Source organism: Triturus cristatus, chromosome 5_1 (genome assembly GCF_964204655.1).
Source record: "Triturus cristatus chromosome 5_1, aTriCri1.1, whole genome shotgun sequence".
NCBI classification, from domain to species: Eukaryota; Metazoa; Chordata; class Amphibia; order Caudata; family Salamandridae; genus Triturus; species Triturus cristatus.
In genome coordinates, this window is record NC_140587.1 from 505,240,722 (window position 1) to 505,260,515 (window position 19,794).

Consider the following 19,794-nt stretch of genomic DNA (forward strand, 5'->3'; position numbering starts at 1 on the left):
TACAGTACCTCTTAAATCGGAAGGTAAGACCTTTACTCTTCCCACAAAGAACCACCCTACCACCGTTTGAATTCAACATCCTCATCATGTTTGAAATTCTACACCATCCGGTGTGAAATAAATTGTGCAATTTAACTTACACAAGACATCCCTTCCTAACAGGTTTACAGGCCCTGAATCACATAAGAAATTAGTGATCATCTTCAAATGAGGCTATCTTGACACAGACTTTCTTTGACACAGGGTTAGTGATTTGTTTATTTGTGATACCTACAACTTTGATCTTCTTCCCCTAGAGGGGTAGGTCAGGAACTTCGGCTGTTGCAACAGTGGAATGAGTAGCACCAGTGTATCAAAAATGACACTTGTTGGCCATTCACCTCACCTACTATGAATAGACCACTCTGGCCTACCTCCAAGACTGCACCAAGCACGCAGACTTCCTCCCTCCCTCAGGCACAGTCATTGGGATTGTTCAAATTCGAAACTCATTCTCAAACATGGAGTACTGTTGAAATGGGTTCCGATTTTGAAAAGGATTCAGGTGTGGGTTTGGAGCTTGGTTTGTATTAAATCTGGGGTTATTCATGTTCTATGAGGACACCGGAGCCTGCAGGAGTTGCATCATTGGGGCTTGTGACTGATTTGGGTTTTGCATTGGCTGGACTTAGACATTCTGCATTTGAGTTGGATTAACATTTTGCATTTGCCCATCACCAACTGCTCCATTTGGATTCTGACGCACTCCCTCTACCAATTTCCTAGCTTGTTACAATAATGGCAAGGAGTTGATCGCTTCAACGTTGCAATTTATACACCAAAATTCAGAACACCCGGACCTCTACCTTGTGGAACACCATTCTCACCTTGCACCATTTGACCACCAACTATAAAAACTAACAACTTCCATTGTTCGCACTGATTTTTAGCACCACGTGTTTGTTCCGCGCTGTAAAATCAGTGCAAGCAGCACCATGCGCATCGCAAGAGGGTGCTGCTTCTTTCTGCCACTTGAGTAGATGTTCTACTGGAGTGGCAGCTTCCTCAACACGAACAGAAGGTTTTTCAATGCGAGCAGTAGCAACCACCCACACTGAGAAATCTCGCTGGAAGGTGGTCTGGAGCAAGATTTTCCTTGCTTGCCAACTTCCCGTTGAAACATTTCATGCCCAGGCCTAGTCTAAACATCCCCTGATAACTTCTTCCAGTTGGACCTTCAAATTTGGTACATCTAAAGGTCTCGTTCAAACTGGAGTCAATGGCGGTGACACAGTCTCATCTAGCCCTCTACTTTCTGGAGACTCCTCAAACCATGTGGGCAAAATGTTATGAAATGTCCTATCCCACCTTGAGCAAATGGTGTAGTGTAAACAAATCTTCCTTTTCTCAGGGCTCGTACATTTTTTGGTGGGTTCCAAGCAACAATATTAGTTCTGAGATGTTGGGATAAACCCTGTTGTGGCCACCCTACCTACAGCTCCTAGAACTGCAGGAATTGGCGCAAGGTCACTGGGGCAAGTACAATGGGAAAACCTAATGTCTGAGCTGATATGACCTGTGGCATTGGTGCAGGAACAACTATGCATCTCCTCCACCTGTGCTATTCTTCATCCCACTTAGAAACTGCGTAATTATGCACCACTTTCTTATCTCTATTCTGGTATTTCGCGTTCTCCTTTGCATGTGCAACACGCTCCCAAGCATTCAAGGCCTTATACTGTGCTGGTTTAATGTCATACAACATTCCCCTCAAGTTCTCAATGACTCTCAAAAATAATGTGCCATATTGTGGAAATCTTAAGTGCCCTTCTTTCTGAGGGATTTTTTGCCATTGACAAAGCCACAAATATATGAGAAGCCCTACATGTGTAACCATGTAATGACCCGGTGTATCTTCTGGTGAAGCTTCCTCACGTCACAGAAAGAAACTTGTACATCACTTCTCCTCAAATCTCTAAGCGCTCTGAAACATTTCATGATTGTAAAGATTTGTTTGAATCACAATTCAATATAGATCGACATTTGCAGCCATTCCCAGTGCAGTTCTTTTCTCGTTTTACCTATCACAGCGTGAAACTTGATGTAATAGCCAATACTAGCATAACGATTCGCACCAACTGACCTATCCCAGCGCAGTACTCTGACGAAACCCTCACTTCTCGCAGTGGTTCACCCTTCTTTACAATTTTTCTGACACATCTACTTCCATAAACACTAAAGTAAGCACAATTCACAAATTGTATGCTCCAATAAAGAATTCAAACAGGGTCTACTAGCACTAATTACTACTAGTACACTCACAACAATCAGTCATAGGTCCCTATCTGAGTGGTCAATGGTCCCGCACAAACTGACACTACAAAATCTAGCAGACAAGTTAAACCACAATATACTCATATCATTTTATCTTATCCCGGGATCTTGTGCTGCAACGAGCCCTATGACAACTTCAACTGCTCCGCATCAAGCACATGTGCACATTTACACAACCAGACCATAGCCATCGCCAAAACGCGAACCACACATCGACAACACTGAAAACTCAACATAAACAGTTGCAACGCACAACCATATTAATACTCCACCACCACTGCAAATGCCTTCAGAACTGCCAAAGCTGTCAATCTTCAAAGTTGGCCCATGGGCTTTGAGGGGGATGGGAAATTTGGGGCACATGTAGATACAATCAGGTCCAGATGTTCTGGACCTTTTCTAGCTCCAACTCTGCAGTGACATAACCGTTACTCTGCTACCACTTGATGGAGCTGGGGTTTCTTACATTTCAAATGTCTGGTGTAATCATCATACAAACTCCGCCACTGGTCATATGGGCCTTTTCTCGTCAATGAGAAGAGACACCTAAGTGCAATGATTTTCATGCATTTCCATAAAAGGTGAAGACCAACGGGACTTCACAGGAAATGAAAAATAATTTTAGAATGTTTTAAAGGATTTATTAACAATTTAATTAAATCCCAGTCATTCATTAAGTATTCAGAATTTAAGCATTATTACAAATGTAAATGGTCCATGAGCCGTGATTTCAAAATAAGGTAAAATAGAATGCTAAAAAGAACTGCACAAAGAATACAAAATATGCAACAAGTGTGTTCGATAAAGGAAACCTCTATTCTCAATTAAGCAGGTATAAGCAGGAAAGCGAATTTGGTTAGTCAAATAAGGTAAGGTGTGAGCTTCAGAAAACCAATAAAGGTCTCTGATGAAAGAATGTGAATGGTTAGGCATAAAGCCTTTGCACTCAGGCAGTGGACATCAGCTGAGGTGAGAAGGATCTTTTCAAAGTCAACAAGCATCTATCTGGTCTAAGAAACACACCCTATTATTAATCAAGAAAAACACCAGTTGAAACATTTCAGCTTGTCCTCACTCTTGAGAACTAATAATTTTACTTCAGACTCTGGGAGCAGATAAACTCCCCGCTTTCTCAGGGCAACACAATGGTCTTTGCATCACTATGTTCTTGTGTGGTTCACTGGACAGATTGTCAGGTACAGTCAGCTCTTCCCACAAGTTGCTCTACCATCCTGGCATCTTCTGCCAACATATAACAAACTATTCACTAGCTAGAAAATGGTATCTGGAAAATCACAGTATCTGCAGTGGGGTAAGATAAACAGGACGTGCAAAACAACGGAAATGAGATTTGCAGACCTCTTAGCCTTTAACGTCTGAAATACAACATTCAATGTGACAATAGAAATGCAGCTGACAAACTACAAAGCATGTTAGCCGAGGTACTGCTTGTAATGACTAAATGCGGTCACCTACTAAAAATGATATGACTAATATGCACACGTTCTTTAATGATTTAAATCACACTTTCCTAATGAATGCCTTTCATTATGCAAATGGAAGTTGCACTTTCCCACATGTGTATAGGACAGCATTTAAACTACTTGGTAGAAAGGAACGAAACCCTTTGGCAAGTTCCTAATGGGGTCCACCCATTCATTGCAAACTTTTTAATGCCATATAGCACCATGTATTTCTCATATGCATCTTCCTTTCTTTCTCGGTAATACATCTTACAGTAGTAGAAGAGGCATCCACTGCAGAAACAACACACACTCGCCCTCATGACACGTACTGGATTCTGACTCATTCTTCACAGACAAATGTGAAAGACCGTCTGCCCTGAAAAATAATTCCTCCTGGAATGTACTTAATCTCAAAGTTATACTCTTGTAACTTTTATAGCAATCGTACCAGTCTGGATTTTTAAAAGATTGATAGATTTGGCACCTATACGATTGACTAGCCATGAAAGATTCAAAGGGTATGAAGCTTGACAGAAAACATAATATGGCATAGTCAATATAAATAAGATAAATCAACCAACCTTAGTTCTCGAGAAGATAGTTATACAACCAAAATCCTACCTCCAGGCTGTGTGTAAAGCTGGAAAATCAAATACCGTTTTATATTCAATGCTGAGGAAACTAGCGTGATTAAAGAAACACAACGCACAAGGCCGGTTGTCTCTGTTCTGACACGCATGTCAAAGATGTAGAACAATGCCTTTGGAGGTCCCAAAGTGCACAGCACAGTTGATGTTTAGGGTGTAACAGAATGCTCTCAGGATACACCACGCGGTTACCATGCACGGTGTCCAAATAAGCTCCAATAATACATTGCAGGCCATATTTATGGCAAAGTGGCGCAGTGCACTGCAGCAAGTTATCTTGCTGCGCTGCACTGCTTCACTGGGAAAGGGCAGGATGTCACCAGATTTAAGGCATACAGTGCATTCCTGTCCTTTCCCCTTGCACAGACGCACAATGGACTACCTATTGCCAACCCAGGCACCCTTGCACAATAGTGCAAGGGTGCCTGTGTTGCATGCAGGATTGTTTTTGTCCAGGAAGGGACACCTTCCTGCACAAAAACAATCCTTGGAGGCATATTCCTCTATTTATGTGTGCTGTAGAATGCAGCACACATACAAAGCGGAAGTACTTCGAGTTGTGGTTGGAGGTCTCTGCCCCTTAATCCGGTAAAGTTAACGGAATAATCATTTCCAAGCGTTGTGTAGAGTAGTGCTCAGTCAGCAAAGTTTGACATTTTTTAATTGTGTCTTTCCAACATGGATTTCACACAGAAAAACAACAGCCGACACGGGTTTCGCCTGATGGCTGATTGGCCGAGGGCTTTTTCAAGGCAGAAATTTGGATTGTGGTCCTATAGTTTCATATTAGAAACATCACAACATGGTATCTGCGGTCCCGGAAAAAAAAGAAAGCGTTATTAACAAGCTGGAATAAACATATTTCACCTGGTTACGCCTCTCCTGGGTAGGTGTTGTTTTTTTGGTGCATTCCCAGGTTTACCAGGTTTGGTAAATCTTAATATGCATAAAAAAAACATGGGAGTTGCGCTGAAACACCCACGCAATACCCATGGATTGCCTGCATTGTGCAGGTTAATGCAACGCAGCCAGGTGACATTTTGTAAATCCAAGTATAGTGTACAGACGAGGGAGAACCAATTACCCTCCTCTTCTTCCACATCATCTTCACCACCAGTGTCCAGAGGACCCAATGTATTTCCTATATAGCGTCGGAGCCAAAAAGAATATGGAGCCAGTGTGGGTAGTTGTGTTGAGGTAGATCTCTGGGTTAGAGTTAAGCTACATAACAACCGGTTACGCTTTAGGGTTTTATGGTGTGTCATCAGTCGAGCTCTGGTTTACATCATTTCGGGTCCTGACGGGCATAGGCAACGGGTCTTCTATAAGCACCGTGATGTATATTTCATCTTTATGATGTATATACCCAACCATGAACTGTTTTGTCTTGTAGTAAAAATGAACAAAGCAGACCTATCAACTTGTACAATGTTTATGAAATGTTTCACTCTAACACTTAATATCTGTAAACCTTTGTCTTGAACCGCTTAGATGACGGAAGCTTTGTTCATCTCATGATGACATTGCGCAATGATTTGCTGAGAAAACAGAAGAATGCAACAATTTAACTCTGTGATAGACATCAAAATGTTATATTAGTGTGTGTTCCTAGAGTAGTAAGAGTTAGATATTTTGGAAATTCTTCAGACCATTTCTAGAGTCTCTGCTGAGCCCTTTGCTGAGATTTTCACACATTCTCTCAGACCTATTTATTTACCTTGCCTAAATCTATGCTGCTCTGAAACTGTACAGATACAGAATTTCATGAACTTCCCCTTATCGGAAGTGCATATTGATTTAGAGTTGCTTATAGATTTATGCTTTCACCTCTTGATTTGGAATTCTTTGTGTTCTATTAGATACCGTTCCTTCATTTTACTAGACTTAGAATAGGAGATTCATTTATATGGATTGTGCTTTATACAATTGTTCTGCATTGTATTACTGATGAATTGATAACCAATTTTGAGAACTTATTAATAAAGAGATACTTACTAAAGATTTAATAAAACCTTAAAAACTCACACCAAATATCATTGACCTCCAAGAAATGATCATTGAACTGTGATATATTGCTTGATTTGCAGCTCCGGATGAATTATTTTCTTACGTCCAAGGTCTTTCGGCCCTGGGCCCAGTAATGAGAGGATAATTCCTCTGGATGAGTAGTAAAATTGATACTGTAAACCAAATATGTATTTAAAGTCCCTGCTCCACCAGCCTCGTGTTTGGGATTGAGACCACTACCGTGATTTGAAGCAGGACCGTGACTTGTGCTTCAATCGTGACCTCTTCTCATTTTCAACGATGCACAACTTCACGTCCTGGTCCCGGACTGCCTTCAGGTGCATGAGGGTGAACATATTGTAAATTTTAGAGTAATGACCACAGCCAAGGCACCAAAGACACTCATTGTGTGGGTCCGTAAACAACAACAGCTTTCTATAGTTTCGTCATTTTTTTTTGCTTTCAAAACGGTCATTTTTGCAAGCAACATAGTACCCTAGCCCACTGATTAATTGTGGTCAATACCAGAGACACCAACTGCAGCCCCCTTGGAGCACTGCTTTCAAAGTTATCTGGATAAAGTCTGGTGCCTGCAGACATTCGAAAGGGGAGGAATCTGCAGTTAGAACTATCCATCAGAAACAACATATTTTATTATTGTACCATCTCAAACAGCCACCATGTTGCATCTAGACAGCACATGGACATGTGAATGGGGCCTGCAGATGCAATGTGAAGCCATCTTGGAATGGTATAAATATGAATTACAGAACATTTCAAAATTGCTAACATATTGCCTTTGCAGCAAACAGGCATTGGGAAACCCAGCATTGCCAGACATTGTATGGTGGACACCAGGGCGCCACATTTGTTGTGTCCAGGCTCCAATGTGGAGCCTAGACGGGGGGAAACAGTGAGGGTTGGTTGAGCATCAGTGTGTGGCTTCCAGCCATGAAGACATACTTAGGCAGGTACATGACACAGGCAGAGAGAAAGAAACAGCAGGTGGAAATAGTTAGAAGTGATGCATGTGTTGAACACATAGGAGAAAAGGAAAGGGTGTTGCACTCCAAGTGCAAAAGGTAAACTACCCTAAAGCCCTGCTCAAGGAAAAATTGTTCCCAATGCCAGAAGAGGAATGATAGTACTCATTCATTCAAAACCTTGAAACCAAAATGCTCCTCTGGACAGAACAAATGCAAGATTACAGAGGAAAGCCATCACATCTGGAGTAGGGAGCTAAAAAAGCAAGTCACTAATCATGAGAAAGGTGTAGGACCAAAGGCCACTATATGCTTAAATTGTTGCTTACAATGCTGTTTGTGACAGCCAGGGTGGTCTGTAGCAAGACACTGTTCTTGAAACCTACACGTCTCCTCACTCACTCAACAGGCCAAGAAAGCCAAGGTATACAACAACACATACATCATAGGCTAAGTTTAGATTTTCCATTCAATATTGTTTTTGATATTCTTTCAATAAAGCACTTGCAGTCTTCATTACCATCGCTCAACAACAGTTGTTGATGCTATAAAATGCACATAACAAAGAAGTCAGAAAATGATTGCAAACTATACTTAAAAATCTTGTTCATGTTTATTCCCAAGAGCTGGCTTTACAATATTTACATTCCAATTGTTAAGATAGTGTTATTTATTTTTTAACAGAACAAAACGCTAAAACAATGAAAGGAGTTTTTTTAAAAAAGTTTTTTTTTACATTTGGATAGGTACCCCTGCAATGAAAGAAATCCTCAGGATAAAGGAAGAGAGGACAAAAACAGAAATTATAGCGTTGCAATTGTTGTTAAGATCCTGACTATTACAGAAAACACTGTACAGATTGTATTTGCTGTACCCTTTGAATCAAATGTATAACATGGATCAAAAAAACTGCTGAACAGCTCTGAAATAGTTCATGGAAGGCACACTGTTCAAAAAGGTATTCTATAACATTACGCTTAGCATATTTAAAAGTAAACAAGTGGGTGATTTGATGACAAAGCTCAAAGCCTTCGTAAAACACAGACACATTGCTATCATGATAGTTCACTGGATTCAGATCTTGACATTTTATAAAAACATTGAAGTGCCTGCTGTTACGCCATTTATCCTATACGTGGCTCCCATTACAAACTCAGAATGTCTACAAACCATACATGGCTTCACACTTGTTCAAAGGCATCGCTGCTGTTTCCAGGTTAGGTACTGGAGCACTGTACAAGGTCCTTCCCGAGACGGCAGCCAGCATTTAATAAGCGCAGAACTCAAGAAACACTATGTGGGTATAGACATCTGAGAAAGTGTTTTTTTAATGCTGTGCGAAATAATTAATAAAGGAAATTATTTGTATCCCTAATTCTTCCAGAAAATAAAGCATTCCTTGAACAGAGTTATAGGAAAAGCATTATCTGGATTTGCGTACCCTGCAATACATATTAATGGTGCCCGCTTACAGACCCTTTGGAAGACGTGGAAGAGGGCCACACGACGTACAGCCACACTAGGCTACTGGGGAGCTATGAGGCAGAACTTCAAAAAGTCAGCCACTCCATCAACCTTAGTTCCCAGACACTTGTGGTGCTACTTAATACAAATCATGGGTTCATGTGACTTCCACTGCCACTTTAGTGAAGGGGTATTTATTTTATTCAGATTGTTTGAGGTCAAAGGCTTCTCTGAGCTGGCCGTTGCCATGTTTGTTGACATAGTGTGCATCGGCTAAACAGTTCAGGTTTTAAAAAGGCAATGCCACTAAATAAATGCCATTCTCCTGATGCCACGACAGGGAAGAATAGATACCTTTAACCTGAAACCCGAGAGGTAGGAAACGAGCATTAATGAAGAGGTACTGGGCAACCAACAGCTGTCAAAATGTAATCTCAAGAAAATTGCCCGTTGATAAATTAGAATACAAGCTTAGTTTTTAATACAGAATTCAGATATTGATTAAAACACGCAATAAACCTTCATTTTAGCTCTCCAAAAGTGTTCTGGGTGTGTAGCGTTTCCAGGGCACGCAGCTCCTTCATGGGAACACTGAAGACCAACAAATGACATCTGCTGATAGAAGAATGGCGCTCCTCGTTGACCGCTCTAATCGTGGTAGAATATGGTTTAGTTAATTGTTGACCCTCGAAACCATAGATTGTTGCCAGATAAATGCAAGGCTCTGTAAGGTAAAGGTGCCTTAATTTCATAAATATTGAATAATAGTCTGTTTAAAATGCTGTGATTGCACAGCTTTTACTCTAAGTCACAAAACGGAATGTGTCAAAACAGAACTATGCCATTTAAGAGATGGCCATAAACCGCTGGCCAAATGGTTGACCGAGTGCATCTTGTGATCGCCACCATGGCAGAAGTCTGTCCGGCTCTACGATGCCCAGGCCGCCAAGTGCTTCAGGTCATCCTCGTCCTCCACCCTCTTCCTAGAAGATGCTGCAAAGAAACACCAGAAAGGGTTAGCAAGTACAATAGTCACATTACTAAAAAACACATTGCACAAATCGCAACAAGCAGAGACAATTTTAATTTAGCTGCCTCAATAAAATCGATTGAAACTGTAGCTCAGGCTGAAGAGAGATGGTTTGTTGGTTTACCCATCTGCAAAAGATGGCAACAAGACAAGACCAGCCCTCCATACAGCTTAGGCGAGGATAACGCCTCAAACCAAAGAGAGGTAGGTGGCATCACAATGACCTACATGTGGTGTGGTCGCAACAAACTAACGTAACCTGGAACTAGACCTAAATGTTATTATTGCTAACGGGGATATCAAGATATACCACAACACAGATTTTTGCAATTTTATATTTTACTCCACAAATCATCTTAACCAGCCTTAATGTGTATGTAATCAGGTACCATAAGAAAACCAAATACAACCATGATCATACAACGCGACCAGGATCCTGCTCGTTCAGAGTCAAACTGCTGGGTTACAAGAAGTGGCCTGCAGTCATCTGTCGAGCCATTCGTTCAACCAGGTACTACGCCACACTCCATTCTATCATATAAATTAAACAAATTTGTAAACTACTACTAAAGACCTACTTATCAATAAATCCAAAAAGTTTTGTTTCTTCAGAATCCACTTAACCCAATGTGACCAACAGCCAGATGTACTAACACACTGGTTGCAAAAATGCTGGTCACAATTTGCAACCAGTAATAATGCGACCAGTGTGAAATTTTGAAAACTGACATATCTTATAACGAGGTAGCCACAAATGTGAGTGAGTCACAATTCATGACCTATCACAGGGATAATTACAAAGGTCAGTAGAACACCATGTCTGGTTGCCTTTAAATTAAAAATATTTTCGAAAGAAACCCATTTATTAAAAGGTAATGGGGGATGGCTTTTTCAAAGTTTTTTTTAATGTAAAGTATCTTTAAGAGTTTTAGTGGTCTCCTGGACCATTGCCTACTCAATTAAAACTTTTTAAACATTTAACTTGAGGGTGGGTAACTTTGCAATGGCTTTCAAACGATATTTTGTCTCAAAACTATTGATACATATCACTATTTGGAATGAGGCCGTTTTAGGTGCCCTACAGCAATTTGTAATTCATTTCTAAACCCACTTTAAGAAATTATAAAACTTCATTGACATCTAAAACGGGTTTAGTACATTTGGAAAAGTCTGATTCCTATTGTTTGTGACTGTTAAATGTGCAGGACACCTGACCCTAAAGTCAGTAATGGGTAAATATGTTACAACTTTCATTACCTTCTGCACTTGGTTTCTTAATGATACGGTGCCATGTTTGGGGATATTTTCATTTTTTTTAATGAAACTGACAATTTAGGAAAGCTCCCATTTACATACTTCTTCTGCATCCGTGTCTTACATACTTTGCAATAGGTAGAAGATCTTCTAAATAAGAGTTTCTTGAACAACATAATCCAATTCAAATAACGTGGTAGCTCTTCTGCCACTGATACAGCTCATAATACTACATTTTACCAGAGATTAAAGAGGGCAGTGTGCTCCACTGGATTGTCTTCTTCCTCTTTAAAACATCCCACATTCCATCTTTCCTGACAATTTGCTCGGCTACGTTTTTGCCTCTAGAGATGGAGTTTCTCAATGACCCACCATCACTACTGCCACTCAAACAAATACCTAAGCCCCTTATTGGAGCGCACCTCCTTCAATCTCAACTGGTAAAAGTGCACCAATGACACGAAAAGTATACTAAAACTTGAGAGCTCAGCTGATCTAGACTTCTGTGCACTCTACCAATCTATACCGACTTTTGATAACTGGATACTAACAAATCACAAAGCGATGCATATTAAAAATGGATACTAGCCTGCAGTAAATGAGATACCCATTCGCCCATTCATCCATCCATCCATCCATCCGCCATCTAACAGGCTGATCTGTCTCAAGACAGATCACATGAGGTGAGATCATAGGATTTGAATCTCGCTTGGAGTCCTCCAGTAAATCAATGTACTAGCTGATTCTTCTACATACTATGCCGAGATTTCCCTTTTGTACATTTTTGTAGTACTCTCTTATCTATGCCAACTGCATATATCTTGAAGCCACCATCCATGTGATTCAGAAGCAACATAGAACATTGGAAGAGACAAATTCCATAATGTCCGGGCTCACATTTTACCTGCCTTTCAGTTGCTATGCTGGCGCTCTGTGGCCAGTCAGATCACATTCAAAGCAATATGCATAGCTGTTTGTGCCATTAACTGCTTAGGTCCTTTCTTCCTTCAGCATAAATTCAACAACTAAAGTCCTCTTCATCTAGGTTGGCTATTTTCGTGACCATCCCTTCCTTCCGAAAATCGTGCACTGGTGGAAGATACAGAACTCACTTCCTCTCAGAACAATAAGGATTTACAGCAAATTTCAGACAGTATTAAAAATGTGGCTTTTCCCATGTACACTTTACAAATATTGCTAAATAAAGTTGTAGGTATCCACTTGCACTACAACTTCCATTTAAAAAAAAAAGGAAAAAGAAAAATAAATGGTGTTCATTGGAATTTAAGGAAATAATCTTGACAAGAATAATACATAATGACTGGAATTATTAGCACTTAATTATTTGACAATGAAAGTACGTCTTCAGTAGATAACAGCCTCAACACTCCCCCTGTAGTTTATGGATTAGTGAATGTATCCCTTCATAGGTCAGTAAACCAGGTCTGTCTCTTTAATAGTTGTGTCAATCTGCCTGGCCCCGCCCCCTCAGCTTTGATACTGCATCCATTTGTGCTATGTTCTTTGGTGTTCGAGTGCCTTTGCAGATGGAACAGTCAATTATGTGGCAGGTATCGAGACACACGTTCCAGCTAGTGATAGTGGGAGGCAGTTTTCCTGTGGTTTTGGGCAATATACCTTCCTAATACCACCAGCCCCAAATCAAATAGAGGTGTGTCTGCCTATGTGTACATCCCTCATCCTCTAAAATGTTCAATAGCATCAATTTTGGACTCAAGTCAACTGGACGGGCTTGGATTGCCTGGCAAGTTTCCCCTGTGCCACGCCAAAATGGGGCAAATGATTCTACAGGACCAGACCGATTGGCGGTAGTCACCCTTCGCAGTCAGGACCTCAGGCAGGTCGGAGTGGATCCTCTATTCACATGCCATTAACATTGTGGTCTGAAATTGACACTATAAAGATATTTGAATTGTACTGTATCAGACAGTATCTGGTGAAAATCACGGTCTTCTCAAGTGCCATGAGAGCGAATGTTTATTCTTCATCCTCTAGAGGGCAGTAATTCACTCCCTTTGCCAGCATCAGTTTACCAAATGTGTACATGGTGGGTATAACAAGATCTATAAATTCTGGAAATCTTGCCTCTGCTTGACAACTATGACATGGTTATTTTGGATTCTATGGGGTGTAGGCAGGCACCTCCTCTAGGGTGGCAAAGTAAGGAGGATGGCATGTCTGAGTTTTAGGCAACAATAGAATTGTGAGTGAATCAGCCTAGATGCTTATCAATGTACCTCAAAAGATTTGACCTGGCCAGAGGAGGATATCGCCTCTAGTGTGGGAATCCCCAGCATGTCCCACCCTACAAAGTCCTGGAGGCCACTTCCTGGGGAAGCCAACAGTAAAATATGGCGCCTTAGGCAGGGCCACCATCTTAGGCAGGGCCACCATCTTAACCAGGGCCACCCTACCCATCACTGAAAGCTGAAGTGAAGAATGTCTCTCCTAGGGTGGCTTAGTAAGGAAAGTATATTAAGTGACCAGATCACCGACTTCTTGTCTGTTACCTGAATACCAACATACCTGACACTGCATTTACTTGAATTCGCACCCAGTTATACCGGGCAATCACATCAGCAGGGATAAGGGGAAATACCCTGGACCCAGAGCGGAAGGCAAACTCATCTAGGATTTATATGGCATGTGGTCCTGACTTCAAGGGGTTAGTCAGGTATATCAAGAGATGATCTGCATATAAGAACGATCCCAGATTGTGGAAATCCGCTTCGATACTCCCCCCTTATAAAAAAAAAAACAAATCTGGATAAAAACGATTCCAACAGTTACAGACCCACATCTCGACTCCCGTTGCCGGCTAAGATGTTAGAGAAGGCCATCAATAGGCAACTCCGCTCTTTCTTTCTGAGGACCAATGCACTCGACCCCACGCAGTTTGGCTTTCGTGCAGGACCCAGCATGGAACTGGCCCTTATCAAGGCCATGGAGGAGGTTAGAGTAGCGGTTGATCAGGGAGGGGTGGCGGTCCTGATTTTACTGGATCTGTCAGCGGCTTTCGACATGGTCCATCGCGATGTGCTGATGGACCGATTGTCGAAGTCAGGGGTGGTAGCCAGGGCCTGGAGCCTTCTGAAATCTTTTCTGGCTGACAGAATCCAAACAGTAGATTTGGGGCAGGATAAATCTAAGCCTTTTGCCCTCCCATGCGGGGTGCCGCAGGGATCATCCCTCAGTCCCACGCTTTTTAACATTTAGGTCAGCCCGTTGGAAGCATTGATAAGATCTTTCGGACTGCAACTAACATCTTATGCAGATGACACACAAACTGTGTTGTCCATACAACGAGGGACTGAGGAAGCTATGGCCTCCAGATGTCATGACTGCCTGAAAGATATCTCTGGCTGGATGGCCTCCAACTGCCTGAAATTGAAAGCAGGCAAGACTGAGGTCATATTTGGGAACAATCCCAATCTCTGGTCACCTGACCTGTGGCCTGAAGTACTGGGAAAGTTACCAACTCCCACAGGTAAAGCCAAGAATTTGGGTGTGATCATGGATCACAAACTTGATTTTGGTGACCAGGTCAGCGGAGTTGTATCTACTGGCTTCTACCTCCTCAGAATATTGAGGAAAATCTAATTTTTCCTTCCAGCTGATGGTTTTAGGATAGCAGTCTCAGCTCTCATTTTGTCTCGGCTGGATTACTGTAATAGTCTGTACCTGAACTTGAAAAAAAAAACATCTGTACAGACTACAGCTAGTACAAAATGCAGTGGCTAGACTGCTAACAGGCATACCAAGGTTTTCCTCTGTTCGAGATGGACTCCGGCAATTGCATTGGCTGCCACTGACAAAACGAGCAGAATTAAAAGCTCTGTACACGGTTTTTAAGTCACTGAGGGGCATTGGCCTGGAATTCCTGAGCAGATGCTTTGAATGGTATGCTCCGGGTAGAGTGTTGCGATCCTCCGAAGGTAAACTAGTGGCTGTTCCCTGTATAAAAAAAGCTAGTTGGGGAGGCAACAGATTTTCCCATTGGGCGGCGGAAGCCTGGAACAGTCTGCCGTGGCATCTCAGGAATGCCTCGGAGCTCCTTTCTTTTAGAAAGGAGTTGAAAACACGGTTATTCACGGTTTAAGGTACCCCTTTCTTGGTTTCCGGTGAGTCAGAGCGTAGCGCCAAAACACCTTTGGGTATAAGTGCGCTTTATAAGTTACTGTAACATAACATAACTTTGTGCTTCATGGATCGTGGCCAGGTAAGGTTCGTCAGCCGTACATCTCATCTGAGCATTTGGGCTAGAGGGTTCAACTGCCAGAGCGGACATCCCTGTGTGCTTCTATGATCACACAAACCTTTAAAACTGCATAATTCTGTGCAGTTAAGTTGCTGTACGATATTTAGAGCATTTCTGCAAATCGCATGTACATCCCACTTAGGCCTAACTACAGCCAACACTCATTTCAGCCATGTACTCCAAAAGGGTACCAAAAAAACAAATGCAAATCAAAGTGCTTAGTAAAATCAAGTGTGGAATAAAACTCTATACAAATGCAAATTCTTTAGTACTCTAGCTATACTTCCTAGAGTCAGAAATTCCCTAGAAAAGCGAAGATGTCAGCCTGAAGTGTAGAACATATTAATTGTATTGTATTTTTAATTAGCATAGAGTTCTATTCAACAGATGATTTTACTAAGCACTTTGATTTGCATTGTTTTGTTTGTACCCTTTTGGAGTACATAACTGAAACGTATATTGCGGTTTCACTTACGTGCGCTATACTTACATTTTTGTTGTAAAGGTATGAGTGGTAAAGGAATATGTGTGGTATAGACTTGTGTGGTAAAGGACTACCTGGTAATGACTGCTTGGTAATGGTAACGCGAGGTAATGAGTGAGTGGTAAAGGCGGTTTCCTCTCCTCGAGCCTCATTGAGGCCCAGGGGACACCATACCCAGGGGCAGATTTATTTCTAAAGGAAAGGGGGCATGCAGCCCCCAGGAGCCTCCCTGAGGCCCTGGGAACCATACCTCCCAGGGCGGTTTATACTTTTATGGAGAATAGGTTGTGCGGCTCCCTTCCCAGAGACATGGTAAGGCCCCGGCGACCCCATCCCCAGGGACTGGCTCAGTGACGGCATACTGGGGACCCCATTCCCAGTGGCACCATTATTTCCCTGCCCGCACGGGCAGGAACAACATGGTCTGTGCAGGTCTCAGGATGAACAGAGTTCCATATCCTAATTGTACTTCCAGAGAAAGATTAGGAGGAGTTGTTCTGTTTTTTGAACCAGGTCGTCTTAGGAGTAAGGATTTTGTACTGTGCAGGGAGCAACAGCCCTGACAATGTACGAGTTTGTCAGTCAGATATTGTGGTGTGCCAGTATAGGGCTTTGTGGGTGAAGCAGGCAGTTTTAAACATGCACATGACTTCACTCACATGACAGTTTAAGGAGGTGAGCACAGGAGTAATGTAATCAAATCGACTCGCTTTGGAGAACATTTTCACTGCAGCGTCATTTGAGTCAGGTGGAATTCAAGGCATTTAGTGAGAAACACATTTCCATAGTCTAGTCTTGAGATGACCGGGGATTGTACCAAGTTTAAAAAATGATTCTGGGATAAAAAAAAGTTTGTTGTTTCTTAGAATTCTGAGGAGATGTTGGGAACCCCTCTGTAGTGTTTATGAGCTCTTGAAGGTTTAGATTCTTGTTGAGGGTTATCTTTAGACTTAGTGCATTCAATGGCTTTGGGTTGACAGCTTAGAAGGCCAAGTGAGTCTTGGATGGGGGTCTGACAGTGAATAGGGGCTAGGGGGTAAGAAGGAATTCAGTTTTTTGGGGGTTTAGCTTCAGGTGGTTAAAGGATAGCCAGTTGTGAATGTCCTTTAGGGTACAAACAAGGGAAATATTCGGATAAGGCATAGCTGTATCTCACCTGCATATAGATTTTACTAGAGGTTAATTTGGTTTAAGACTGTCATTGGTGGTTTCATGAGAGGTTAAATAAGGTTAGGGATAGTATCGAACATTGTAGGGCCCCTTGAGTGATCAGAGTGAATTCAGATAGGTACTTCTGTAATTTGATATGGGGAGGACTTTTCTTCAGGTATGAGGAAAACAAACTCAGGGCAGTACCTTTCATCCCCATTCTCTTTTCAAGGGTGTTGAGTAAGATGTTGTGATTGACTGAGTCAAATGCTGTAGATAGGTCAAAGAGTATGAGTAGGGAGGGATTCCCTTTGTCCGCGAGTCAAAGAGCGTCATCCTTAACCTGTAGGATGGCTGTTTCCATGCTGCACCAAGCTTTGAAAACAGATTGATGACTGTATAGTACTTTGTGGTCAGTAATGTATTGCCCGAGTTGGGCGGAGATACTACTTTCTAGTATTTGCCCAAGAAACAGAAGGTTGATCCAGTTAAGGTCATCCAAGTCTACTACTGATGTTTTCAGGAGTGTAGTTACTCGTGCAACTTTCATTCAATCATGGACATCACCTTGGGCCAGCGAGGAATTGATCAGCGGGATCCAGTGCAGAGAGATTGGTCTGTATTTCTTGGATGAGGATGAAGGGGATAGTGTCAGTGAAGTGTGCTGGTGTTTTTGTTTTTGCTCAGGTTGTGATCACTTTGCTAGTTTGTGTGACAGAACCACGCATGCGATTGCCACGCATGCCGGTTCCAGATGGTCTGAACCAGGCAAATCTTAACCATGCATATGCCTTTACCATGCATACTTTTACAACACAGTTTGTGTTGTTAAGGCAGGTATGGCAAAGACATATGCGTGGTTAAGACTTTCCAGGTAAGTGTAAGTACCCTGTTACCTACCCCCCATTCTGAGCCCTAAAACTGCCCCCAAGCCCCTGCCCTGAGACCTAAAACAACCCCCCCCGAGCACTAAAAACATCCCTGCCCTCCCAAGTCCTAAAAAGTACCCTAACCCCTGCCCCCGCCATGAGCCCTAAAACTACCCACTCTTGAAAGCCAACCCACTCCCCCGGGCCAAGCCCCTGCCCCGAGACCTAAAACTACCCCCCTCCCTTAAAAACCAACCCACTCTCCCGAGCTCTAAAAACTTCCCTGCACCCCAAGCCCTAAAAACGATCTGGCCCCCAAGCCCTAAAAGCTTCCCCGACCCCACCTTTTGCCCTAAAAAATACCTGCCCCCATGAGCCCTACCTAACCAGAAGCCCTTCCCTGAAAACAACCTTGCCCCCCTAGCCCTGAAAACTAGCCAAAACCCTTAAAAACTACCCAACTCCCAAAACCTGTCCCCAGCCACACTTACTAAACTGCGTCCTCTTCAGATCCTTCTTGCTTCCGACCATTCTGGCAGCTACACTACGCACTGCCGTAACCTCGCATATGCGTGGTTAAGGCATATGCGTGGGAGCGCTTGCGTTGTAGGGACACTGGTGGCTCTGCCCGTGTTGTTCTGTCCATTTCCCCTTTCCTCTCATCGATTTCTGTGAACTCACTCCAGAATGCAGTGGTCTTTAGGGTGGTAGGGAAGATGAGGAGGAAGGCGGAAGGGATTGTTCTATCTTTATAATCATGCCTGTAAAGAAGTTAGATAGCTCTTCATATCTTTTATTTGGGGAACTGATGTCAGTTTCGGTTGAGGGAACGAGTAGTTTAATGAATTTAGATTGTTTTCGTGGGAGATTTCAAGTCTGGTCTAGTTGGGATCTAAAGAAGGCCTTTGCTTTTTGTAATTTCTTCTTTCATTGCATAGTATAGTCAGATTTAAGGTAGTGGGCTTTTGTTTTTTCAAACTTTCAAATAATCTGAGCTGTCGTCCCATCATTTACCTCCTTGTTGTATCACTGCAATGAGATTTTAAATTTTTGTCTCTCAAGTTTCATGGGTTCCAGGTCCTATTATGTAGGTCATGGTTATAATGTAATAGTTAGCCAGGAAGGCTGTTAAGTGTTCTTTTGTAAGGGATTGAATATTAGAAGTACTTTTATAGGGCAGCATGTTAGTGTTAATATGTTTAGTGTCTCTGATGCATGCGTTTGCTCTGCAGATTTGCCCTTTGGTTAAGAGATGGTTTGAAAATGAGGTAATAAAGGATAAACTGATGATTGGACCAGTTTACTGGCAGCTTAGAAACCATCAGCAAAACGCGGTCTTTCAAGAGTAAAAGTTCTAAAGTACATCCTTTTCCAGTGAATCAGGCTTGAGCAGAGTTGTTTAAAGTCACTGATACTTAGGTGACACAACAGAACTCCTTTCTGAGAGGCCAATGGGTCATTCCAGTGGAGGTTGAAGTCCCCTAAAAAGATGTTTGTGGTCGAGAGCAAATGTTCATTAGCTCCAGTAGTTGTTGGCTGTCTCCTGGATGATATTTGACAATGTGGATCATGACAGGATTTATGTCATCATCACTTAACTCTACACCAAAGCATTTAAACAGGGAGTATTTCTTGACATTGAAGCATTTGAGTCAGATATTTGTGTATGAAATCACCACCTCCCACAGGACTGTTCTGTAAAGATGTTTGATCACAAAGTTGGGAGGAACCAGTAGGTCAACTAAAGGAGTGGCGAAGTCTTTTTTAGGCAGATGTTCATGAGCAATAAGATGTCCATTGTATAAGCTGAGCCGTGTTTTGCACCCAATCTGCATCTGGGAAGCATGTA

At 42.2% G+C, this 19,794-nt stretch overlaps 1 protein-coding gene across 1 annotated transcript in view; it reads right to left on the reverse strand.

The window, feature by feature from the left end:
• Nucleotides 1-8,005: 8,005 nt before the first annotated feature.
• Nucleotides 8,006-19,794, reverse strand: part of CHMP4C (charged multivesicular body protein 4C) — a 115,778-nt gene continuing 103,989 nt past the window's right edge. The window contains exon 5 of the mRNA XM_085605356.1: nt 8,006-9,873. Within this exon, the coding sequence (XP_085461482.1) occupies nt 9,809-9,873 (65 nt within the window). The 3' untranslated portion in view covers nt 8,006-9,808. The remainder of the gene's footprint in view (nt 9,874-19,794) is intronic.